The following is a 27865-nucleotide window of genomic DNA, read 5'->3' on the forward strand; positions in this document are numbered from 1 at the left end:
GTGGCCATGTTGCTGCTAATATGCGGCATTTTTTAAATGTGAGAGAGCCGACTTGGCATTCGTATATATACTTTGCGCCTGCATCTCATTTAACTTTTTCACGCAGTAATGAGCAATTTGGCAGTAATAAAAAGTTGCAACGATCTTTCGCCAGCCAGCTGAAAGCAAAAATGTGTATACACGTCTCGCGCAATCTAATTCTTACTTGGAATGCCTTTTTCTCCTCTCATGTTCCTCGTGTGTATATGCCCTTCATTTTCCTGTCTTAACTAAGATCAAAGTATATACTATTCTTGAGGGAGAAAATAACACGCGCGATATTTTCATTTCTAATGTATTGTTCAATTTTACAGAAACTGCATTGTCTCTGATCTTTTTAGAAAATTAAAATCTTTTGCTTCTTTTAAAATAAAATTAAAAAATTAAATTTTTATTTTAAATTTAATTAAATATAATTAAATATTTATGATTAAAATTTAATTAAATATAATTAAATATTTATGATTAAAATTTAATTAAATATAATTAAATATTTATGATTAAAATTTAATTAAATAAAATTTAAAATTTAAAAATTAAAAAAAAATAATGTCTATCATTATTAAATATTTATTAGAATTACTACCTTTTTAAAATAAAACTAGCAACAATTCGCGCGCGCTAACTTCTTACTACCTTTTTTAAATAAAATTAGTAATTTTAAAAATAGTAGAATTTAAAAATTTTCTAATTTAAATTCATGTTGAAAACACTAAAAAAATTCAATTTTGAAGAAAGTACAAATAATTGCAGAAATTCAATTATTTTCAAAAAAAAATAAAATTCTTCTTACAAAATTCAACTATGTTCAAAATTTAAAAAATAATTCTCGTAAAAATCCCACTTAACTTTATAAATAACAAAATTCTTCTCCAAAATTTAATTATTTTCATAAACGTCAAAAAAAATTATTGTCCTAATTTTAATAATTTTCAAAAATAAAATGCAATTTTCGAATTTCAATGATTTTTAATATCTACTATTTTAATAAAATTTCTCAAAAAGTATTCAAATTTTAATTACTATTTTACTAAAATTACACAAAACAATTCTATTAAAAAAAAAAAAAAATTTTAAATTCCTCTTAAACATTCAAAAAAATATTAAAATTTTTCGTAAGAATTCAAATATTTCCAAAAATAACAAAATTCTTTACAAAATTTCAATTATTTCAAAGATTTTAATCAAAATTCTTGTAAAGAATAAAATTTTTTTTTTATAAATAATTAAATTTTTCATGGGAATTCAATTATTTTTTAAAAAATTAAAACAAAATTCTTCACAAAACATCAATTATTTTCATAAATAATAAAATTCTTCTGACGAATTCAAGTATTTCGAAAAATAATAAAATTCTTTGCAACATTTAAATTATTTCAATGATTTAAATCAAAATTCTTGTAAAGATTTCAATTATTTTTATAAATAAGTAAATTTTTTAGGAGATTTAAATTATTTTTATAATTGTAGAATTTAAATTATTTTTTCATACAATTTTAAATGAATTCCGCAAAAAGTGCTATTATTTTTAAAAAAATTTTATTAAAATATATTTATAAAATAAAAAATCTGATTTAAAAACAAAATTGATTTTTTCGAAAAATGTTTTTAAATAAAATAATAGAATTTTCAAATAATTGCAGAAATTCAATTATTTGAAGAAAAAATAAAATTCTTCTTATAAAATTCAACTATGTTCAAAATTTGAAAAAAATTCTCGTAAAAATTCCAATAATCTTTAGAAATAACAAAATTCTTGTCCTAATTTCAATAATTTTCAAAAAATTTTCTAATTTTAATGATTTTCAATATCTACTATTTTAATCAAATTTTCCAAAAAGAATTTAATTATCTAAAAAAATGGTTTAATAATATTTCGTGCAAAAATTTAATTATTTTCATAAATAATAAAATTTCTTTAAGAAATTCAATTATTATTTTCATAAAAAATAATTTAAAATTCTAGAAAATAATCATTGAATAAAAATGATGAAAATTAGTTTTGATGAAGTTACAGTAACAAATATTTTTATAATATAAAATAATGATTTTATTACTCGGTCATCTTTAATTATTATAAAACATGAAGAAATCGATCATGTTCTATAACAAAATACTTTTATAAATTGTTTAATTTAAAAAAGGTTTGAATTTGAAATTTTTGAATCTCTTAATTCCTGTGGAAAATCCTGTTTCAAAAATATGATTAAAAATAAGAATTGTGCAAATACTTTTCTTCTTTTTCTTAAACAAAATAATAATTTTGTTAAAAACAATTTTTTGAACATAATTGAATTTTTATAAAGAATTTTATTATTTTTGAAAATAATTTAACTTCTGCAAATATTTGTAACTTCTTCAAAATTCAATTACTTTTAAAAATTCAGGCAATAATGCTTCTAATATTTAATTATTATTTTAAATTTTAACCAAAATTCATTATTAAATCAATTTTTATTAGAAAATAACAAAAATAAAAAATTGATTGAATTTAATTGAATGTTTCTTAAAATTTAATTCTCATATAAAGATTTTTATGAACAAATTTTTAAATAATTTAATTCTTTCGATAAATGTTAATAAAATTTTTCAGAATAATTACCTACATTCTTGGAGGAATTCGATAAAAATTGTATTAAAAATAATTAAAATTCTGCAATGAGTTTTATTATTTATGAAAATAATTAAATTATTGGGAAGTAATTTATAAAAAATTTGTAAATAATTGAATTCCTGTGAAATTTTTGTTTAAATTAATTAATTTTTTTTTTAATAAATAAACTTTTTGGAAAATTTTTTAAAACAGTAAATATTGAAAATCATTGTAAAATCATTTACAAAGAATTCTATTAAAATGTTTGACAATAAATTGAATGTCTGTGTGGTATTTCATTAATTTCTTTTGAAAATAATTGAATTCATAAAAAGCATTTTTAGTATTTATGAATGTAATTGAATTCTTGAGTATGAATTTATTAGAATTTTTAAAAATAATTGAATTTCCAAGAAGAAATTTATTACTTTTAAAAATAATTGAATTCTTTGTAATGAATATTTTTATTTATGAAAACAATTAAATTTTCCACAGAATTTTATTAAAATGCCTTAAAGTAATTGAATTTTCGGGAATAACTTTGTTATTTATCGTTATAATTGAATTCTTTCGAAGAATTTTCATGAAATCTAAAAGAATAATTGAATTATTTGAAAAAAATGTAAAATTGTATTTAAAGTAATGGATTTATTTCGAACAATTTTATTAAACTATTTGAATTCCTGGGAAAAATTCTAATATTTTTCTAAACAATTAAATTCTTCTATTAAAAAAATTTAAAATTTAAAAAATTAATTTAATTAATTAATTAATTAATTAATTTAAAAATTTAAAATTTTTTTTAATTAATTAATTTTTTCGAAAAATTGAAATCAAAATTTTTAAGAATAATTGTATTTTTCAAGACTTGTGACTAGAAATTTGGAAAATAATTCAATTTCAAAAAATTGTTCTATAAAAATAATTAAATTCTCGTAAAATACTTGGATATTAATTATTAACAGTTGTAATTTTTAGAAATAATTAAATTTTAAAGGATTTTACATAAGAATTTTCAAGAATTTATCAAATAAATAAATTTAGTAAATATAAATATAGAAATAATTATCTAGCAATAATTAATTAATAGCTCTTCAAGTGCGACGCAAAGATAAGTCTGATAATTTTAAATTGAGTATTTGCAATATTAACTGTTATGCGAGACGATTATATAATCAACCTGTTAATAACTAATCCTGTTTAATTATAGCCAGCAAACTTTATCTAATTGTATTCGTATCTAATTTTAACTTTTCGGATATTTCGATGAAACAGTTAATAATTATTGCCACTTGATGCCAATATATATGAACGTAAATATTCCAAAATCTCTCAACGTTAAATATTAATATTGAAAAAAATTTTCCCTGAATGAAATATTAAAAAAAAATAGTAAAAAAAAATTTTTATTTATAGCAGACATTATTTTTATTTATAAATATTTCCAGCAACTTAAAAATGAAAAGCCGTGAAACTTTAACTTAAATCTTTAAGTAAAAATTAAATTTTTCTATATTTGAACTTTTTTTCTATTTTTATGATTAAATAAGAGGTTTTTGGCATTTCTTTTAATCAATCTGGTTTTAATGATACTTTTTATTTATTTATTTATTTTTCTTTTTTTTGCGTTTGAGCAAAGAATTGTCGTTTTCAATCTGTTTGACGAAGATAAACATTTGCTTGGAAAATCTATTATCGACGAATTTTCAAGTAATGATGATTGGCTTCTTGTTGCGCTTTGTGCAAACAAAAAACCAAAAATAAAAAAAAAGAAGAGGAAAAAAAAATAAAAGAAAAATCGTAACATTTTTCTAAGCCACTCTGAGACCGTCACGTCTGCTTCTGGCATCCTCCCTCTTTTGCGGTTGATTAACTTCCGCTTTCGATGGGTATAGTTTTTCCAACTGCGAGAATGAGATTCTCTCCCGAAGAGAGAGAGAGAGAGAGAGAGGGGGAAAAAGAAACATTATTCGAGTGAGAAAAACAGAAAAAAAATTTGAGTATTTAATTTTGTCTCGTATTTCAAATCGACAGAGAAAGAAAAAAAAAGGGGGGGGGTTTAATTCCCCACGAATTTTTTTTAATAATACTGAGCGTATATTAAATTAATCCGACTCGTTAAGAAGCTTTCGTCCCCTGGTAAAAATAAAGTTGGCAATAGATTTTCTTTTTTTTCTTTCTTATTTCCGTTTTCTTTTTTCTTTTTTTTTTTGAATTTTTCACACACACTTTAATTAATGTTAAAATTATTCCGACTATTCGCGATAATCACTCAAAGTAAGTAAATCTACAAGGACACGAAGGACTAGCCCTTCAATTAGCATAACCTGTGTTTCGCCACTGAATTTCGCTTGGGAGAAGTTCAACTTATTCAAATTTCCTTGTATAATGTTCTCAACGGTCATTAAAACTTTGCAAAACTAAACCGAGCAAGGACACACGTTTCAAGTTTAGAAAGAATGAGAGAGATATAGTGAGATACTTTCTATCAAATGTTCAACGATTAGAACAAGTCACATCAAAATGAAAATCTCAACATCATGTTCGTTCAATTCTCAATTCACATATAAAACTCATTAAAACTTGAAGCTTTATCCATATATAGGCTTCTCATTTAAATGAACTAGCTTAATTACTTTTACAATTTCAAAGCGTTTCACGTACGAATCGTTATTTTTGGGGGAAAATTAATTTTAATATATGTTAGTCAATTAGTTATTATCGTATCAAGGGCGCAAAATAGGTGATCTCGCCGAAGTCGTAATCACCTTTGCGCCCATGTTGCGAACATAATTTTTTGTCCTAACTGCATGAAAAGTATAGCATTGAGGGCACGAGCGAAGCGGGCGCAAAAGTCCAGCAAGAGGGCGTAAAAGTACTTTTGCGCCCGCTCGGGCTAGATGAAGCGGGCGCAAAAGTACTTTTGCGCCCGCTTGTGTGACGTCAGCGGGCGTAAAAGAACTTTTGCGCCCGCTTCCCCGACCCCGGGCGAGAATCAGTTACTTTGCGCCCACTTTAAGTGCCCGAAATGACATACTTTTCGTGCAGGTAGGACAAAAAAGTATTTATATTTTATAAGGACATTATTATGTATTAATGTCAGTGATAAAAAATAAACCGTGCCAAACAAAAAAGAAACAATGCTAAACAAAACAATGATAAAAAAATTCCAAATGCTAAATTTTAGTATTTCTATTTAAAAATTTTTAATTTTAGTAAAATTTACAAAGTTTATAATCAACGAAAAACAAAAAACAACGATTCAGGAGAAAAAACTCTATTTTAATCAAATTTTGCGATATTTTTGCTTGAAAAATTGATAAATTGATAAATAAATTAGTAAATAAATAAAAATAAATAAATAAATAAAGTGAAAAATAAAAGAAATTTATAAATAAATTAGTAAATAAATAAGAATAAATAAATAAAGTGAAAAATAAAAGAATAAACAGGGTTGCCCCACAGGTCAGGGAATTTAGGAAAAAGTCAGGAATATTTATTACACTGAAGAAAAAATTTATTTGATTTTGTCATTAATAAAAATAAAAAAAATAAAAACCGATTAATGGACTATTATCAATTAAATATTTACTTGAATTAAATAATATTTATTGAAGTCAATTAAATGGTTCAATTCACATTTGCTTCAAATACTGAAATTATATTCGTTCAAATATAGAGCTGTGCAAAATAATTCTGTTCAATAATCATTATACTGGAAAAAATTGAATTTTTAAAATTCATTAAGAAAATTCTGAATTTTGTTGTCGATTTTGTTTGTCTTATAAACTGTGAATTTATCACGAATTCTAATATAAAACCTTCAATTTTTTTCTAGACAATAATTTCTTTTTTAAAATTAATTATAATTAGGTAAATGAATAATTTTACTTACTTACTTATTTTACTTACTTCTCTTAATTATAATTGAATTTTAAAAGAGTTGCGAGAACAATTTTCATAAATGGATGAAATTAGCTAAAGAACTTTAGTTTGAAATTTTAAAAAATTTCAATTTTGAATTAATCTAATTAGAAAGAACTTACATTTTTAAAAAAAATTTTAATAATTCAAATTCTTCTGAAATTAGTTAAATTTTTGAATATATATTTAATTAATTGTCATAAATAATGTATTCGTAGAAAAATTTTAGTTAAACAAGTAAAAAAAAATTGAATTTTGTAGATGTTACAAATGTTTGCAGAAATTCAATTATTTTAAAAAATCAAAAGAAATAAAATTCTTTGCAAAAATTCAATTATGTTCAAAAAAATTTTTTAAATTCTCGTCAAAATTTCAATTATTATTATAAATAATAAATTTCTTTTGTAAAATTCAATGTATGTTCAAAAATTTTAATAAAATTCATGACAAAATTTCAAAAAAAATTTCCTCAATTCAATGATTTTCAATATCTACTGTTTTAATAAAATTTTCCAAAAAGTTCAATTATTAAAAAAAAAAATGAATTATTTTCATAAATAAAAAAAATGTCCCAGGAATTCAATCATTTACAAATTTTTTTTTATAAATTTCTTCGCAATAATTTCATTATTTTTATAATTTTCTATAATTTCAATTAATTATCATCGAAGAATTAAATTATTTTCACAACTAAAGTTTTCCACAAGAATTCAATTATTTAAAATAAAATTTTCATAATATTTATTATATTTCGAAAAAATTAATCATTTAATACAATGTTTATAAAATTCTTATAAAAAATTCAATTATTTTCAAAAATAACAAAATTTTTCACAGAAAAGTAAAAGTAAAAGGTGAAACTCATTTTTAAATCACTTTTTATTAGAAAATTACAAAAATAAATAATTGATTGAATATAATTTGAATGTTTCTTAAAATTTAATTCTCATAAAGATTTTTATCAACAAATTTTTAAATAATTTAAATCTTCGATAAATGTTAATAAAATTTTTAAGAATAATTATTAATTACCTACATTTTTGGAGAAATTCGATTAAATGATTAAAATATTGAAAATAATTGAAATTCTGCGATGAATTTTATTATTTATCAAAATAATAAAATTATTGCGAAGAAATTTATAAGAAAAATTTGTAAATAATTGAATTCCTGTGAAATTTTTTTCTGTTTTTTCCTTTTCTTTTCTATCTCTTTCTCTGTTTTCTCTCTTTTTCTATTTTTTCTCTCTTTCTTTTTCTTTTTCTCATAAATGAATTATTATTTTTAATTATTTAAAAAAAAATTATTTTTAATCATTGAATTGAGGAAAATTTTTGAAAATAGTTGAATTTTACAATAGAAATTTTATTATTTATAATGATAATTTAAATTTTAACGAGAATTTTTAAAAAATTTTTCAACATAATTGAATTTTTGCATTGAATTTTATTAATTTGAAAACAATTGAATCTCTGTAAAAATATTATTATTTATGAAAATAATGAAATTATTGCGAATAAATTTTTTAAAAAAATTTGTAAATAATTGAATTATTGTAAAATTTTTGTCATTTATAAAAATAATTAATTTTTTTTAAATAATTGAACTTTTTGGAAAATTTTATTAAAACAAGTAGATATTTAAAATCATTGAATTAAGGAAAATTTTTGAAAATAATTGAATTTGACAAAAGAATTTTATTATTTATAATGACAATTGAAATTTTGACGAGAATTTTTTTAAATTTTTCAACATAATTAAATTTCCGCAAAGAATTTTATTAATTTAAAAATAATTGAATTTCAGCAAATATTTCTATAACTTCTCCAAAATTAAATTTTTTTTAGTTTTTTAACTAAAATACTTCTATAAATAAATCATTTTTGATAATTAATTAAATATTAAAAAATTTAACTATTTTCAGAAAAATTTGAATTATTAAAATCTGTAATTTTTATTTTATATATATTTATTTATAATTTTATATAATATTAATATTTACAACATTTACATAATATTTATATATTTATAATAATTTATTCAATACGGTTGTTAAAAATGTTTGAATTTAATCTTGAAGAAAATGTGCAAGGTGTACACTTTATTTTTTTGATTCATTTTGTTAAAGTTTTAATTTAAATTAATGAATTATTGATTTCGATTATCAAATATATATATATATATATAGTTTAGTGAGTACAAGTGAAATTAAATATTTTCCCTCATGCGAAGAATTTCTTTGACCTGGGAGAGTTAATCAATTTTTTTTTCTTCTTTTTCTTTTTCAGGACATGATGACGAAGAACAAGCGTCGCAATTGGCGTCGTTTGTTGGCTGGTGGATTAATAGCGATTGTTGTGTTGGCTCTGGTGATCACAGTCGCTATTCTACTAAACAGTGGTCCCAATTCTTCTGAACCTAAAGCGTTAACTGCAGCCGGCGTCTCACTCGAAGAATGGCTCGGAGGGTCGCTGTCAACGAAAAGCTTCAATGGCACCTGGCTGAGTGGTCAGTACTTTTTACATTCTTCTTCTTCTTTTATCACTCATTCAATTTTTTTATACTTTTTACCTCTTTCTTATTTTCTCTCTCCCTCTCTTTTTTCTTCTCTCTCTTTTCCTCTCTTTCCTTCTCTTCTCTTTTTTTCTCTCTCTCTTTCTCTGTTTTTTATTTTTTCTCTCTTCTTCTCTTTTTCCTTTTTTCCCCACTTTTTTTCTATTTCTCTATTTTTTCTCTCTTTCTCTGTTTTCTCTGTCATCTTTCTCTTTTCTCTCTCTTTCTGTTTTTTCTCTCTTTTTCCCTTTTTTCTCTCCTTCTCAGTCTTCTCTCTTTCTTTCTTTTCCCTCTTTTTCTGTTTTTTCCTTTTTTTCTCTCTCTTTCTCTGTTTTCTCTCATTTTCTATTTTTTCTCTCTTTCTCTGTCTTCTCTCTCTTTCTTTCTCTCTCCCTCTTTTTTTCTCTCTCTTTTCGCCTGTCTGTCAATTTTTTCTAACTGAATTGTATGCGTCTTTCCTTTATCGCAGAAATTATTCAAGAATTTTTTGAAATACGACCTGAGGCCACACTTTCTTTCATCTCTAGAACAATAAAGCTTTTTTTTGCAGTATTGTCTACACTCTCCTTCTTCTTTTTTTTTCCTATGGCCAAAGAGAATTACTTGATTGCCCGATTAAACAAAAGTTAAATAAGTAAAAGTACTTTTTAGAATAAGTGATTTAATATTTCAAAGAGAAGGAAAAAATAAAATTTTTGGTTTTAAAATCTAGATAAAAAACAAGAAAATAAACAAAAACTATATTTTATTTTTGAAAATGATTTTCCATTTCATGTGCATTGAAATTGTTTTCATATTTGTACAAAAGTTTATAACTTACATCAAATATGCGTCTCGCCTGCGCTTTGAATGTACGACAAGACCTTTTGTAAAGGAAGGTTCCCTCCTTGGTCTTGTGAAACGTCTTGCTTAAACTGTCGGAAGTTTAGCAAACACGACAAAGTCTTGCTTGCTTTCGTTAGTTTTTCCTTGAGCAGGCTATTCACAAAGTTCATCCTTTCTTCTATTTTTTATGTGCATATAAAGAAAGAAAGAGAGAGAGAAAGGAGAAGAAATATAGTCGTTTCACTCTCATAAACCTCATGCAATAATTTTGTCAACTAAATCCTAATTATGAAATCAAAATAAACAAGTTTTCAAAAGAATTCAAAATTCTTCCAATTATTTTATAATTCAGGGTTCGGATAAACTTTAAGACCGAAAAAAAGTAACAAAATATTTTTATGAAAATTATTTTATTTGTATAAAATATCAAGAAAATTATCAATCCTCCAAATCAAATATTAAAATAATAAAAACACAATTTTAACGTTTCGACAAATATTTTATTTGTAGTTTTTTTTATTTGGAATGAGACACAAAAATAATTTTTAATCGTAATAATTATTTTTTAAAGCAAAAAAATACTTAAATGAATCGAATAATCGGTTTGATTATTATTTATTGAAAAATTTATTTTTTCTATTATTTTTTAATTATTTCAAAAAAAAATTTAATAAAATTGTACGCAAACATTTAATTATTTTCATAAATAATAAAAATTTCACAGGAATTCAATTATTTACAATTTTTTTTTATAAATTTCTTCGCAATAATTCCATTATTTTCATAAATAATAAAACTCATCGAAGAATTTAAATTATTTTTAGTACTATTTTAAATTATTTAATCGAAAAATTCAATTATTTTCACAAATATAGTTTTACACAATAATTCAATTATTTAAAATAAAATTGTCATAATATTTATTATATTTCGAAAACATTAATTATTTAAAAAAATGTTTATAAAAATTCTTACGAAGAATTCAATTATTTTTAAAAATAATAAAATTTTTCACAGAAATTCAATTTTTTTAAAAAACATTTTAATCAAATTTTTCGCAATAATTCAATTATTTTTATAAATAATAAAATTCTTCTCAGGAATTCAATTATTTTTAAACATTTCAATCATATTTTTCGCAATAATTCAATTATTTTCATAAATAATAAAATTCTTCTCAGGAATTCAATTATTTTTGAAAGTTTTAATAAAATTCTTAGCAACTATTTAATTATTTTCATAAATAATAAAAATCATCGCAGGATTTTAATTATTTATAATACAATTTTACAGGAATTACTTAAGAAATGTAATTATTCCTAAAAATTTAATTTCAATTCCTCAAAAAAAATCAATTATTTAAATAAATATGATTTTTTAAAATTCTTTCGAAGAATTCAATTATTTAAAAAAATATTAGAATTTTTTACAGGAATTCAATTATTTTTAAATATTTAATTTTAATAAAATTTTTAAAAGAAATAAATTATTTTACATACAATTTTAATTGAATTATTTTGAAATTATCCAATTATTCTTTTAGATTTCAATGAAATTCTACACAAGAATTCAATTATTTACATATATAATTCTTCTAAAGAATTCAATTATTAAAGATAAATAACAAAATTATTCCCGAAATTTCAATTATTTTGAGGCATTTTAATAAAATTCTTTGCAAAATTTCAATTATTTTTAAAAATTTTCCTCAATTGAATTATTTTTAATATATCTACTTTTTTAACCCCTTCGCAGTCTAGTTGAAAATCGCTTGTGGTCCAAAAACGGTCCGAAAAAAAAGTTTACAAAAAAATATGATTTAATCATATATAAGGTTTTTGGGGTCGCTGAATTCGAATTTGAGGTTAATTTTTGAAAATTCAAAATGGCGGATCCAATATGGCGACCAAATATGGTGGATAATTTTAAAATTAAAGCGTTTTAAGGGAAATTCATTTCTCGGGGGTTTTCGAGGTCGCTGAATCCAAATCTGAAGTCAGATTTAAAAAATTCAAAATGGCGGACCCAAAATGTCGACTTCAAAAAAAAATTTTTTTTCAGATTCCCTTAAAACTCGTTACTCGGGGGTTTTCGGGGTCTCTAATTACAAATATGATGTCAGATTTTCAAAATTCAAAATGGCGGATCCAATATGGCGGATGATTTCAAGATTGATGCGAAAAAAATATGAAGTTACCTCAAAAACCCCTGAGTAAACATTTTAGACAAATTTGTCAACATTCAAAAAATTTGATCGACATATTGAATCCAAAATTTAGCATTTAGAAAAACGAACATCAAATTCGAATTCAGCGACCCCAAAAAACCCCGGGAACGGAATTTCGATCAAAACGCATAAATTTTGAAATTATCCGCCATATTGGATCCAACATTTTGAATTTTGTAAAACGAACATCAAATTCAAATTCAGCGACCCCAAAAACCCCCGAGAAACGAATTTTAATCGAATCGCATCAATCTTGAAATTATCCGCCATATTGGATCCGCCATTTTGAATTTTAAAAATCTGACATCATATTTGTAATCAGAGACCCCGAAAACCCCCCAAGTAACGAGTTTAAAGCGAATTTGAAATTTTTTTATTTTTCGAAGTCAACATTTTGGGTCCGCCATTTTGAATTTTTTAAATCTGACTTCAGATTCGGATTCAGCGACCCCAAAAACAGTAGTATGTACTTCGCTACTAAAATCAAATCATGTTTAGTATTTTTTTTTTGAGATGGCCATATATGGCCACAGACGCAAAGGTGGCACGACTTTTCGTGGCCATATATGGGCCATGGACTGTTAAGGGGTTAATAAAATTTTTCAAAAGAATTCAATTAACTATTTAAAAAAAATTTAATAAAATTCTGTGCAAAACTTTATTTATTTTCACAAATAATAAAAATTTCACAGATTCAATTATTTACAAATTTTTTATAAATTTCTTGGCAATATTTCCATTATTTTCATAAATAATAAAATTTTTTTTAAGGAATTTAATTATTTTCATAAAAAATAATTAAAAATTCTAAAAAATAATAATTTAATTAAAATGATGAAAATAGTTTTGAAGAAGTTACCTTCAATACAGTAAAATGTATAACTTGCAGATTTTTTCAAGATTAAATTAAAACATTTTTAACAACCGTATAGAATAAATTATTATAAATTTATAAATATTAATATTATATAAATAAATATATATATCATAAAAATTTAAAATTTAAATACTACAAATTCTTTCTAAAATTAGTTAAATTTTTTAATACATATTTAATCAATTATAAAAAATAATAGATTTATAGAAGAATTTTAGTTAAAAAAAATAAAAATATTGAATTTTGGAGAAGATACAAATGTTTGCAGAAATTCAATTATTTTCAAACCTAATAAAATTCTTTAAAATTCAAATATGTTCAAAAATTTAAAAAAATTCTCGTCAAAATTTCAATTATCATTATAAATAATAAAATTCAATTAATTTCATAATTTTAATAAAATTCTTGACAAAATTTCAATTATTTTCTAAAATTTTCCGCAATTTAATGATTTTCAATATCTAGTGTTTTAATACAATTGTTCAAAAAGTCCAATTATTTAAAAAAATAAAAAAAAATTTTTATGGAATTGAATTATTTTAAAAAAAAATTATTAAAAATTCTAGAAAATAATAATTGAATTAAAATCATAAAAATAATTTTCTAGGAGTTTATGACAATTTTTTATAAGTTGTTTAATTCCAAAAATTCTCACTTTCTTTCAAATAGGTATAAGAAAATTTATTTTTTCAAAAAAGAAATTCTATTTTCAATTCCAATTTTATCACAGTTTTTTGTTTTGTTCTTAAATTTTTTTTCTTCTTTTTAGATTGTTGTTAAATTTTAAAATAATTTTGATACGTTTTCTGTCTCTATTTGATATCTTTAGAAAACCCGAAAATATATTATTTTTCTTTTCTATTCCTGATCTGGCAAATTTTTTTTTGAACTGATTAAAACTTATTTTACGAACATTCAAAAATATCACTTTGTTTACAAAAATGTTCTTCGCTCGAAAATATTTCGTTTTTCTCTAGTTTTTTTTTTTTTTTTTTTTTTTTTTTATCAAAATTGTTCACTTGCAAAAAAAGGCGAAATTTTGTTTATTACTATCGAAGTTTAGCAAAGTATAAAAAAATAAAAAAACAAAGGACAAAATAGCGAAAGATTTACAATTTATAACGAGAGATAATAATTATAAATTGAAAATAACGGTTATCAACACTCGGAATGTTTGTCATGTTAATTTTGTATGCACACTGGCAAGACTATAATGCAACACTGAACTCGATGCATGACAGCAAATTATCATCGTGAGATCGATTTGCTCCATAGCATGCAATAAACGTCCAAATATGCAAATTAACATATATTCCAGTAGCCAATTAATAACACACCTTTTGCAAATAGCCGAGAAACGAATTTTTAAAATTCACCATTTTCGACTAATTAGAAAAGAAAAAATTGGTTTTTCCTGCAATTTTTCTGATAAAATTAAAAAATAAAAAAATAAAAAATAAATTAAAAAATAAATTATTATTATTAATAATAATTTTATTAATTTATAATTAAATAAATACAGTTTTTGACGTATAAAAAACCCCAAAAAACAAAATTGCTTTATTTTCTTATTATGCAAAAAAAAAATTCTGTACTTGAAAAAAATAGTTTAGAAAAAAAAATTATGTACAGGATTTGAGCCTTGGAAATTTCATGAGTAAATTTAAAAATATATTTGGTTTAAGACTTTAAATAAAATTTTCCTCTGCGGGTGTAGATTGTGTTCTAAGAGGAAATACTTTTAAATAAAGCAAGGGAAGAGTAAAAAAAAATTTCGCTTAAGTTAAGAAAACTTTTTTTCACCATCAAGTGTGTGACACGTTCTGAGCTTAAATTTTCGGTTGTTTACTTGTTTTACGTTGGAAAATTCAGTCCTAGGTGTAATTATGGTGGTTGATGAGTGTTTCACGCTAGGCCGAGTTGGAGCTCTCTCGCTCTCTCTCTCTCTCTCTCTCGGCCGAATTGAGGTAACTCAGTGCGCGGTTGGTTCCATATGCGTTTACCGATAAACCTCCTGCGTGCACAATGAATTACCACCCCCTTGCCACTTAGTGGTCCTTCCCTACCGACCATTGAATTCCACGTTAGCCTCGGCTTCGTAACGTTAATTGCAAACTGCGATGATAAATGAAAATTTCATATCCGTTGCCACCTCCATGCATATACATACACAGCCGGGTACCAAAATGACAGAAATCGGGGGTAATCGAGGGCAAACGTTTCAATCGTTAGCTTTATATCGTAACGAGAAATCGATATTTCCCCTTTCCACACGCATTTACACCAATTTAGATGCAATTTTAACACCTCTTTTCATGTTCAACATTTTACAACTCCAATTGTCTCTAAATAACAATAGGAATTTCAATTATAGAGACATTCAAAGAACTCCCTTGGATTTTTTTCTGAAGTCATGTTTTTTCTCTCACAAAATGAATTTCAATTAAAAACATTTTTTTCTAAAGTCAATTTGTTTTCTCACTAAACGAATTTTTAATTTAAAAAAATTTATTTTACATTCTTATTTTTAAATATAAATATATCTAATGTATAAAATAAAAAATTTATCCAAATGACAATTTTTTCCTTAAAAAACAAATTTCAATTAGAAACATTCTAAATTTCTTAATTTAGAAGACAATTTTCTTCTCACAAAATGGATTTAAAAAAAAATTATTTTCACATTCTCATTTTAAATATATATAATTTATAATAAAAAAGAAAAACATTATTAAGAAGACAATTTTTTTGACAAAACTAATTTCAATAAAAAAAAAAATTGATAAAAAAGAAAATCCAACTAATTTTACAGAGAAGACAATTTTTTTTCTCACTAAACGAATTTTAATTAAAAAAAATTTATTTTACATTCTCATTTTTAAATATAAATATCTAATGTATAAAAAAAAATTATCCAGATGACAAATTTTTCTCACAAAAAGAATTTCAATTAAAAAAATTAATAGACGAGAAAAAACTATTGTTTATTTTTAGAGGACAATTTTTTCCTTAAGAAACGAATTTCAATAAGAAAAAATTTGTTTTTTCTAAACATAAAAACATAATATAAAAGAAAAAATTTATTTAGATGACAATTTTTTTCTCACAAAAAGAATTTCAATTAAAAAAAATTAAAAGACAAGTATAAACTTGTATATTGATTTTATTTAGAAAACAATTTTCTTCTCACAAAACGAATTTCAATTAAAAAAAATTATTTTCATATTTTAAAAATATAATTAAAAATTTATTAAGAAGACAATTTTTTTTTCAAAAAACTAATTTGAATTATAATAATTCAAAAAAAGAAATATCTCCTGCTAATTTTATTTAGAGGACAATTTTTTTCTCAAGATACGAATTTCAATTAAAAATATTGATAGACAAGAAAAAATTTTTATTTATTTTATTTAGACGACAATTTTTTTCTCACAAAACGAATTTCAATTACAAAAAATAAATATTAATACCCAGACAATTTTTATTCTCACAAAACGAATTTTAATTAAAAAGAATTTATTTTACATTCTCATTTTTAAATATAAATATCTAATGTATAAAATAAAAAATTTATCCAGATGACAATTTTTTCTCACAAAATGAATTTCAATTAAAAAAATTAATAGACGAGAAAAAACTAGGATTTAATTTTTAGAGGATAATTTTTTTTCCTTAAAAAACGAATTTTAATTAGAAAAATAATTTTTTTTTAAAGATAAATAGATAATATAAAAGAAAAAATTTATTTAGATGACAATTTTTTTTTCTCCAAAAAAGAATTTCAATTAAAAAAATTAGAAGACAAGAATAAACTTGTATTGATTTTATTTATAAGACAATTTTCTTCTCACAAAACGAATTTCAATTAAAAAAAAATTATTTTCACATTCTCATTTTAAATATAAATATATAATAAAAAATAAAAAATTTATTAAGAAGACAATCTTTTGACAAAACTAATTTCAATCAAAAAAAATTGAAAAAAAGAAACAACTCTTACTAATTTTATTTAGAAGACAATTTTTTTCTCACGAGAAGAATTTTTATTAAAAAAATTATTGGACAAGAAAAAATTGCTATTGATTTTTTTTAGAGAACAATTTTTTTTCACAAGACGAATTTCCATTAGAAAATTTTTTTTTTCAAATATATTTATATAAAAAAAATAATTTTTTGTCTAATGGAAATACGTTTTGTGGAAAAAAATGGTATAAATATTTTTTTTCTAATATATAAAATAAATAATTTATTTAGAAGACAATTTTTCTTTTACAAGAAGAATTTCCATAAAAAAATTAATAGACAAGGAAAAAACTTCTTATTGATTTTGTTTAGAAGACAATTTTTTCCTTACAAAATTTTTTTCTAATGGAAATTCGTTCTGTGAGAAAAAAATTGTATAAATATTTTTAAATTGTATATTTTTTTAAAATATATAAAATAAAAAAAAACAAAACAATTTTTCAAAGGACATTTTTCTCTTACAAGAAAAATTTCCATTAAAAAAATTAATAGACAAGAAAAAACTTCTTATTGATTTTGTTTAGAAGATAATTTTTCCCTCACAAAATGAATTTTAATTAAAAAAAATTAAAAGCAAAGAAAACACTTCCATTCATTTTATTTAGAAGACATTTTTTTTCCTCACAAATAGAGTTTCCAATTAAAAAAATGTAAGAAAAAGAAAAAAACTAATATTGATTTTATTTAAAGGACAATTTTTTTTCAACTTTAATTTTGAAAATCGAACAAAGAGAAATGATTTTATTTTATATTCTTTTTTATTTATTCGAATCAAAATAAAGTTTATTTGAAACAAACAAATAGTTCAGTAAATTCTAAATCAACATATATTTTTTTCTGGGTGTATAAAATAAAAATTGACATGTTCTTTTTTTCGGTGGAAAAATATAATTTTTAATTACATCAGCATTATACTCGTTTTTTCAACTCAAAATTTAAATCCAAAAAAAAACCTTATAAACCTTATAATTACACTGACAAATGAATAAAAATTTAAAAAGTAAAATTTATCTTCAAATTCTAAAGAATTTTTAACGTTAATTTTTCTATTTTTAAAGCAAACAAATTTGATTCTCGTTCGTTAGACTTTTTTAAGCAACGTTCCGTTATTTTTAATGTTTGTGCAAATTTTTTTTTATTTTACGGAATAAAGCTTCATTATGATCTATGTTAGTTCTTCAGTCATGAGATTCGCTTTTGTGTAAATAACTCTTTTCGAATAAACATATAATTTCTAGAGACGATTTATAAAACATTTTTTATTAAATCTCAACGACAAAAATTTCCAGAATTTACATTTTCTTTTGTTTTATACGCATGGAGTGAAAATGATATATTTACTCTAAATTTATGAATGTAATTTTTTCTTTTCAAGTAAAATAATAAATACTATTTACTATTATATTATTTTTTATTTTCCACTATTAAAAAAATATAATAAATATATTAAAATATATTATTTTGAGTATAATAATTAATAATAATATTAAAAGTAATAAAAATATTTTTTTGAAACTGATTTTTCTGATAATAAATAAATAAATAATGAAAAATAAAGTTAATAAAAATAAATATTTTTTTAAACTGATTTTCCTGATTATAAATAAATGAATAATGGAAAATAAAGTTAATAAAAATAAATATAATAATAATAATAAGTATGAATAATATCTAATAATATTTATACCAATAAAAAATTGACTGTACGAAAAATTTTCCTATTTTTTGAAAAAAAACCAACAGTAAAATGCAGTAAAGAGAAAAAAAATTGCCTCTCTCAAATTCAAATTACATTTTTTCTGTCACACCAGAACTGATGGTTATTAAAAAGATACATATCAAACTGATGAAAAATCAATTAAAAAAAAAATAATTTTACAACCTTTCTTTGGCATTGAAATTCTTTTATTTTTCATACCCAAGTACCGTCTGAGTGGCACTGGGAATGAGGAGTAAAAGCAGCACTTTAAAAATAAAAAAACAAGAAAAAAAGAAAAATAGAGAAAACATTATTCGCGTGGAAACAAATCGCAGTGAATACTTTCGTATTCACCTCCCCCCACACCATAGGGGTGGGGGGGGGGGTGAAACAAACGGTTAAAATTCCAGTATAATGGCGGATCGTCGAATACGAGAGTGAAGAGGGAGACGATAAATCAACGCATATATTTTTTTCATTCGACATTTTACCCGGCGTGAAACGCATCCAACCGCGAGTCCTCGATCCTGGGTGGAGTAGGTCGTCGAATATAGACATAACGATTGAAAAAAAAAAAAAAATATGTCATGTGTGTGTGTATGACTAGGGAGAGTGGGGAAATATTATCACCCTTAGGGACCTGTTACCGGAAGATAACACTGATTTTAGGCTACTCGATCCCTGCCGCATGATCGGAAATAAATTATCTTCCCATCTGTATAATATTTAAAATGGAAATTTGAAAATACTGTCGAAAAAAAAATGCCGAGGAATTTCAATTATAACATTTTTTTTATACAACAATTCTAGATTAATTTCGGTCATAAACATTTTTTTAAGCGAAAATTTCCGAAAAATTTCGGTCATAAAATTTCTTTTTACAAAAAATTCCGAAAAATTTCGGTCATAAATTTTTTTTATACAAAAATTTACTAGAATTTTCGGGCATAAAATTTTTTCAATTAACAATTACCGAGAAATTTAGGTTTTAAAATTTTTAATACAAAAATTCCCGAGAAATTTCAGTCATAAAATTTTTTTTGTACAACAATTTGCAAAAATTTCGGTAAACAAAATTTTTTTATTCAAAAATTTGTGAGAAATTTCGGTTATAAACATTTTTTAAACCAAAATTTCCGAGAAATTTCGGTCATTCATTCTTTTTATACAAAAATTTCCGAAAAATTTTGATATAAAATATTTTATACAAAAATTTCCGGAGAAATTTCAGTCATACAATTTTTTTATAAAACAATTTACAAGAAATATTGGCAGAAAATATTTTATACAAAAATTTCCGAGAAATTTTCAGTCATAAATGGTTTTCAAACAACAATTTCCGAAAAATTTCGGTAATACATATTTTTATACAAAAATTCCGGAGAAATTTCAATCATAAAATTTTTTTATACAGCAATTTACAAGAAATTTCGATCATAAAATTTTTTCATTAAAAAATTTCCGAGAAATTTCGGTCACAAACTTTTTTTAACCAATTTCTGAGAAATTTCGGTCATAAATATTTTATACAAAAATTCCGGAGAAATTCGAGTCATAGAAATCTTTTATATAACAATTTACAAGAAATTTTGATTATAAAAATTTCCTACAAATATTTCAGAGAAATTTCAGTCATAAAAATTTCTTTTATACTACTTTTTTCTAACAACAATTTCCAAGAAATTTCGGTCATCAAAATTTTTGTAAACAAAAATTTCTGAAAAATTTTTGTATAAAATATTTTATACAAAAATTTCCTAAGAAATTTCAGTCATAAAATTTTTTATGTACAACAATTTACAAGAACTTTCGGTCATAAAGTTTCCAAACAACAATTTCCGAGAAATTTCGGTCATAAATATTTTTATACAAAAATTCCGTAGAAATTTTAGTCATAAAATTTTTTTATACAATAATTTATAAGAAATTTTGATCATAATATTTTATCATACAAAAATTTGCGAAAAATTTCGTTTATTGCTATTAAGCATTATTATCATTAATTTGTAATCCACAAATTTTGAACGTTCAAATAAACGAAATATTTTTTATTCAAAATATATTCTCATAAATTACAGATTGCCATAAATATTGAAAACTCAAATTTAAAATTTAGAAATTTTATAATTCTGTTCATTTATATCTGACTCAAAGTTTTTGTAATTATTGCAATTAAATATTATTTATTACTAATTACTATTAATTGTCTTAAATTATTTTTAATTACCTAATAATATTAATAATAAATAATTATTAATATTATTGTAATTAATTAATAATTAATTACAATAATTACAATAATTTTGAGTCTGATTTAAAAAAAGTTAATTATAAAGTTTCTGAATGTTAAATTTGAATTTTTACCAAATTCTTAAATAATAATAACAATAACAATAATACTAATAATTTTTTTTTTATTTCGGGTTAAATGGTAAAAAATACAGAAGTTATAGTAAAAAAGAATTTCAATAAATAATACTAATAATATTATATATATATATATAAATATTATATATAATAAATAATACAATAAATAATACTAATAATAATAACAATAATAATACCTACTAATAATTTTTTTTGTTATTTCAGGTTGCGGTAAAAAATACGAAGGTTATAGTGCAAAACGATATCAATAAATAAAACTAATAATAATAATAATAAAATATTAATAATAATAATAATAATAATAATAATAATAATAATAATAATAATAATAATAATAATAATTAATAATACTAAAAAAGTTAAAGGATTTCTCTTTCCTGTTGAGATATATAAGTGAGTAATTCAAATGACAAAATAATTTCATTTTGCAGTAAATTATAAGGATTCTGAGAAAGAGGATAAAAAATAAATGAATGAGGGAGTGGTCTGAAAGCTTGCAGACTACTCCCAGTAATTGAATTAAATTCCGCCTATCAGTGATTAATGGTTGTACCGCGCTCACGTCCGAGAAGTCTATTTCACTAGCAAGCCACGACAACGACGACGACGTTGCCTGTAACCAACAATTGCTAAACTTGTATTTTGAATGAAGTCAACTTAAATTCTCTTACACCAGATTTCCACTTTCTCCAAATTAGTTACCGATTTCTGATCAAGTAGATTTGACTCATTACTTTTTAGCGAACTGTTCAGTAAATTTTGTACCCTTTTCAAGTATTATTTCCAGTTTCAATTACTAATTTTTAATTTCCAATTTCTAAAACCTAATATCTCATTTCCAATTTTTAATTTCTCATTTCCAGTTTCCAATTTTTATATTCTAATTTTTAATTTCTAATTTTCAATTTCTAAAATCTAATTCCTCATTTCCAATTTTGAATTTTGAATTTACAATTTCTAATTTCCAGTTTCCAATTTTCATTTTCTAATTTTTAATTTTCAATTTCTAATTTCCAATTTCTCAATTTTTCAATTTCTAAAATCTAATTTCTCATTTCAAATTTTTTATTTTGAACTTCCAATTTCCAGTTTCCAATTTTCATTTTCTAATTTTTAATTTCTAATTTTCAATTTCCAATTTCTCAATTTTTCAATTTCTAAAATCTTATTTCTCATTTCCAATTTTTAATTTTTAATTTCCAATTTCTAATTTCTAATTTCCAGTTTCCAATTTTCAATTTCTCATTTCCAAATTTTAATTTTTAATTTCCAATTTCCAGTTCCCAATTTTTAATTTCCATTTTTTATTTTCTAATTTTTAATTTCTAATTTTCAGTTTCCAATTTTTAATTTCTCATTTCCAAATTTTAATTTCCAATTTTTAATTTATAATTTATAATTTCAAATTTCCAGTTCCCAATTTTTAATTTCCAATTTTTATTTTCTAATTTTTAATTTATAATTTCCAGTTTCCAATGTTTAATTTCTCATTGCCAATTTTTAATTTCCAATTTCTAATTGCCAGTTTCCAATTTTTAATTTCCAATTTTTATTTTCTAATTTTCAATTTCTCAATTTTCCAATTTTCAGTATTCCAAAAATATCATAATATTATTATAATATTATGATAAATCAAGAATAGTGAAACTATGTGTGTCATTATTTTAAGGAACCCAGTCAATATCGTGTCACTCACGGGAAAGCCTCTAAAAGATGATAGTGCTCGAAATAATTTCACAGGAGTGGCATATCCTTGCCATCTAATCATAGCATATTTGCCTTAAGTGTTCCCTATATCTCGAAAGACAGATTAGTCTTGATGAAAGGAAACTTCGAGAGGCAAAGTTTTGAAACAGCTCTAAAACTTTTCCAAGGATTTATGTCCCATCATTTATTAGGGGATTAATCATTGGCTTTCGTTCTCGAATACCTTTTTTTTATAGTCAATTCTTTACATTTCTTTTTCTGCTCCTCTATTTTTGGATTTCAAGTCTTTTACGAAAATTTAATAAATTCATCAAAAATTGCCATTTGTGACATTTTCAAAAAAAAAAATTATTTTTCATCATTCCAATTCAACTATTTTCAAGATTTTAATAATTTAATTCTATTATTATTTTCAAATTCAACTATTTTCTAGAATTTTCCAAAATTCTTTTTAAAGTCAATTATTTTTACTAATTTTTGATAATGTTTCTTTAGAATTCAATTCTTTACAATTCAATTCTTTAAAGAAAAAAAGTAAGTTCACCTAAAAAAAAATTCTAAACTTGTTTACTATTCAATTTTACGAAATTTTGATTATTCGAAAATTTTTCAATTAAATGTAAATTCGAAAATTCCAAATTTAAAAAGAAATATTTAAACAAAAATTTTTCGGAAAACTAACTTCTTCAGGATTTTTAATTATTATTTAAAATTCAATTTTTCCAAAAACTAGTAACTTTTTTGAAATTAAATTATTTATAAAAATTTTTAAGGCAACTCAATTCTAAAATTTAACTAGTTTTCGAATTTTAAAAATTATTCGTTCAATTAGAATTTTAAAAAGTCTCAAATTTCAAAACTGGAAATTTAATAATTTATAAAAATTGTTACTACAACTTCTCGAAATTATTTTCATGCTTTTAATTTAATTATTTATTTATTTTCCACAATTTTTAATTAAAATTCTTTTCGAAATGCATTATTTTCATTATTTATTGAGAATAATTGTCAAAAATCAATTAATCAATAATTAATTCAACTATTTTTGAAAATATCAAGTAAAATTGTTCATTAAATTATTTAATAATTTTATGATAGAATTAAATTTTTTATACCTATTCAAGAATTAAATTATTTAAAATAAATTTATTTTATTTATTTATTTAAAATAAATTCAATTTCCTAAAGTATTAATCATAATCAACTTAGAAATGATTAAAAAATTTTAATTAAAAATAGTTGAAAATATAATTGAATTTTAGAAGTTTTTAATTAATACCTACTTTTAATAATTTCAAATGCTGTAAAAAAATAAATAACTACAAATTTAAAAAATTATTTAATTTATAGGTAAATAATTTTATTCAAAATCCTGAAAGAATTAGTTAATTAAATTTTTTAAATAGGTACTAGAAATTTAAAAAAAATTTTCATGAAATATTTCTCAAATTAGTAGAAATTTTTTGAAACGATTATTTATTTATTTAATATCTTCATTTTAACAAATGCTGTGAATTATTTTTGAAGTGGATCGTAATTTCAGTAGTAAAATTTATTTTTTCATCACCTTTTGCACTTAAAAAAAAGAGAATATTTTTCAAGTTTCGCTATTTGGTGGAAAAATAAAAATAAAATAAACAAACTTTTCAAAGGTTAATAAACTTTTCTCTGCTTTTTACATTTAAAAAACTAAACTAATTTATCTCTCTGCGAGATATAAAAAATAAACAAAATAACGAAAATAAAAGAAAAATAAATTTTTAAACTGACATGAAATAAAAAATCAAAGTCAAAATATAAATACAATATATCGTAAAAGGATAATTTTTTATTTTATAAAACGAATCTTTTGATAAAAATTTCCACTTCCATTTTTTCATAAATTTTTTTTTTTTTTTTGCAGTAATATTATTTTTTTTGTGGAAAGAATTGAATTTGAATCGAGTTGATTTTCAAAGTCTACAATTTCTCAATCTATTTTCGAATAATTAAATTAAAGAACGTGATTGAAATTAATTGATTTATCGCATAAGTTACGGTTCAGTCAATATATATTGATATATACGTGCGTCAGGGTTGCGTTTCAAAAAAGCATTTGGTTCAAATAGATTTCATTTTTTTTTTTTTTTTTTTTTTTTTTGACAAAGCCAAATGCTCGTATACGTGAATTGAATTTTATACTAATAACAAAAAAAAAAATTTGAGAAGTGAATTTTACCGTGTGGCAGTTGGAAACGTTTAAACATCATGATAAATCAGCTTGCTGTGTAACATTTAACGAAAAAAATCCCGTGTTATAACTGATATTTTTTTTCCTCTATTTTTTTTCAACGACAAATTAATCGACACCTGTCGAACGATAGATTATGTCATTTGTTATTAAGCTTTATTTTTCAAGCGTCTAAAGTTAATTCCCGATAAAAAATTACCAAATACCTTTTGTGTCAAATAACTTCATTTATTGTGTAAGTGAGCGAAAAAAAAAGTCATTTCTTTTAATTTTAGGTGGGGGAATAAATTCATTAATTTTTCCAAACAATATTTTTCTAAATTTGTTTTTTCTGTTGTACAATTTTTATGGTAAAATTTTAATTTCTTTTTTTTAATGTTTAAATCATGATTTTTATGATTTTTGACGTTTACTTCTTTTAATTTTTTCTTTTCAAAAAAAATTATTTTCTACTATTATTAGATAATAATTAAGAATAATAATAATTATTGTTATTAACAATATTTTTATTATTTCTAATAATTTTCCATCATAGAAAATAATTTTTTCGTTCAAATGAATGACTTTTTTGTTTTTATTTTGCATTTATCATTGATATTATTTTTATAACATTATTTTTAATTTCAATTAATTTTCTTTTTATATCCAACCTTTTTAAAAAATAAAAATAAAAAAATCGTGACGTTGGTAAATTCGCAAAAGAATAAAAATAATTCCAGCAAATGTAATTAATGAATTAATCATATCAATGAAATATTTTATCGAATATGAAAATATATTTTTCCTTCTAAAATTAAATTTTAATGAATCTCTGTCAATTAATTTCTCTCAATTGAGAATTAATTTAAACAGAAAAAATTTAATATTTTTTATGCAGGATTTTTTAATAAAACTTTTATCTAAAAAAAAACCGAATTCGTTCTCATATTATATGGGTAATTTTTTTTTTTCTTTTGTAAGTTTAACTTTTGAAATTTGCTCTCTATGATTTCTATGTTATAATAAACTGAATAAATATGAAGAACGAAAAAATGATACAAATGAAAAAAAATTACAATTTTACAAACAAATAGTAGACAGTTTAATAAAAAAAAAATTATTGAAAAAAACTACAACAATCAGAGAACTAAAAATAAATATTCATCTAAATACAATATTACGAATAAACATTATATTTCCGATTAGAATTTAAATATAAATGTCCAAAGTGAATTTCAAAGCTTCATTAAAAAAAAAACAAAAAAAAATTTTTTTCAATCCAAAGTTTTAAAATTCATTTCATTAAAAATTGTATCATTCAATCTATATTTTTTTGTTACATATAGTATTTCGTTCCTCTCTATCCCCTTTATATTTTATTATAGTGTTCATTCGACATCTATCATTCTTCGCGGCATTTATTTCACAAAATTAAAATCTCTCTCTTTTGGAATTGTATATTGTGAAATAGAATTCTTTTGTCCATTCAATATTCCCTTTCTCTCTCTCTCTCTCTCTAGCTGTTGGCATTTTCAGCTTCCTGAACACTGATTCGCAATGTTTGCCAAATGTTTTGAAAAAAAAAAAAAAATAATCAAACTCACTAGTTTTGTTGATGTATATTATTCTATATTGTATTGAAATGGTAAATAGCGGTCTCGTTGAAATAGACACATGTCACAAATGATATTATTTTAAAAATGTCATTACAAAAAAGAAGCGTCAAAACATTTCGAGCACACGCCAAAACAAACAAAACAGTTGATTAGCGATATTATTAGATGCCACAAACATTGAAAAAAAAATTCTCAATAAAAACTATCAGAGCTTTATTTTTTTAAAGAGAAGCAAACGTAATTTTTTTTCGTTCCATTAAATAGCAATAATTTTTTTTTTCTAATTTTGTTTTCAATATAAATAAATCTCTAAACCTTTGCAAAATATCGTATTTTTAGTTGTCTTTAATCATTTATAAAATTTATAATTTTTATTTCATACAAATGAAAATTATTTGATTCAAATAAATATTTAGTTAAGAAAAATAAATATTTATTTGATACAATTAAAAATTATTTTGATATTGACAAGAATAAAAAACTAAATGATAGAAATAAATATTTATTTAATGCAAATAAACATTTATTTGATAGAAAAATATTTTTTATAGAAAAATTTGTTGATACAAGAAAAATTATTTGACACAATTTAAAAATTATTTGATGCAAAACTAAATTATTTTATTGGAAACAAAATTTGTTCAGGATTGGCACAAAAAATTAATTTTCTTTTCCCCTGACTTTTCCCTAATTTTCAAAAAAAATTTGACTTTTTCCGTCACCCTAAAGATTATTCTGATTCACTCTCAAAATGATTAGATACTCAAAAAAATGTTCTATTACATTTATTTCCGAATTTCTCTAATTGTAAAATTATTCGAAAACATCAATAACTTCTTTTTTCAATAAAGATATTTAATTAATATTATTTTTCCATAGGAATTGAGATTTAAAAAAATTTAAATTTAAACCTTTTAAAATTCAATAACTTTTAAGAATATCTTCATGTTTTATAATAATTTAAATTCTTATAAAATTTTTTAAACAAAAAAATTAAATTATTTACAAAAATTTTAATAAAATCCTTCTCAAAAATTCAATTATTTTTATAAGTAGTACAATTTTTCACATCAATTCAATTATTTAAAAAAATGTAATAAAATTCGTTGTAAGAATTCAATTATTAACAGGAATAATAAAATTTTTCCTAGGATTTAAATTACTTTTAATAAAATTTTAAATAAA

General features: G+C 21.8%; 1 protein-coding gene across 5 annotated transcripts in view; it reads left to right on the plus strand.

Moving 5' to 3' along the window:
• LOC122507861 (venom dipeptidyl peptidase 4) overlaps nucleotides 1–27865 on the plus strand; it is a 607787-nt gene that overhangs the window by 407540 nt on the left and 172382 nt on the right. For all 5 annotated transcript variants that reach the window (XM_043620807.1, XM_043620809.1, XM_043620806.1 and 2 more), the window contains one exon: nucleotides 8845–9064. In XM_043620807.1, coding sequence (XP_043476742.1) covers nucleotides 8845–9064 — 220 coding nt within the window. The remainder of the gene's footprint in view (nucleotides 1–8844; nucleotides 9065–27865) is intronic.

The sequence above is a fragment of the Leptopilina heterotoma genome, unplaced genomic scaffold, assembly GCF_015476425.1.
Source record: "Leptopilina heterotoma isolate Lh14 unplaced genomic scaffold, ASM1547642v1 Lhet_52, whole genome shotgun sequence".
Taxonomy (NCBI): Eukaryota; Metazoa; Arthropoda; class Insecta; order Hymenoptera; family Figitidae; genus Leptopilina; species Leptopilina heterotoma.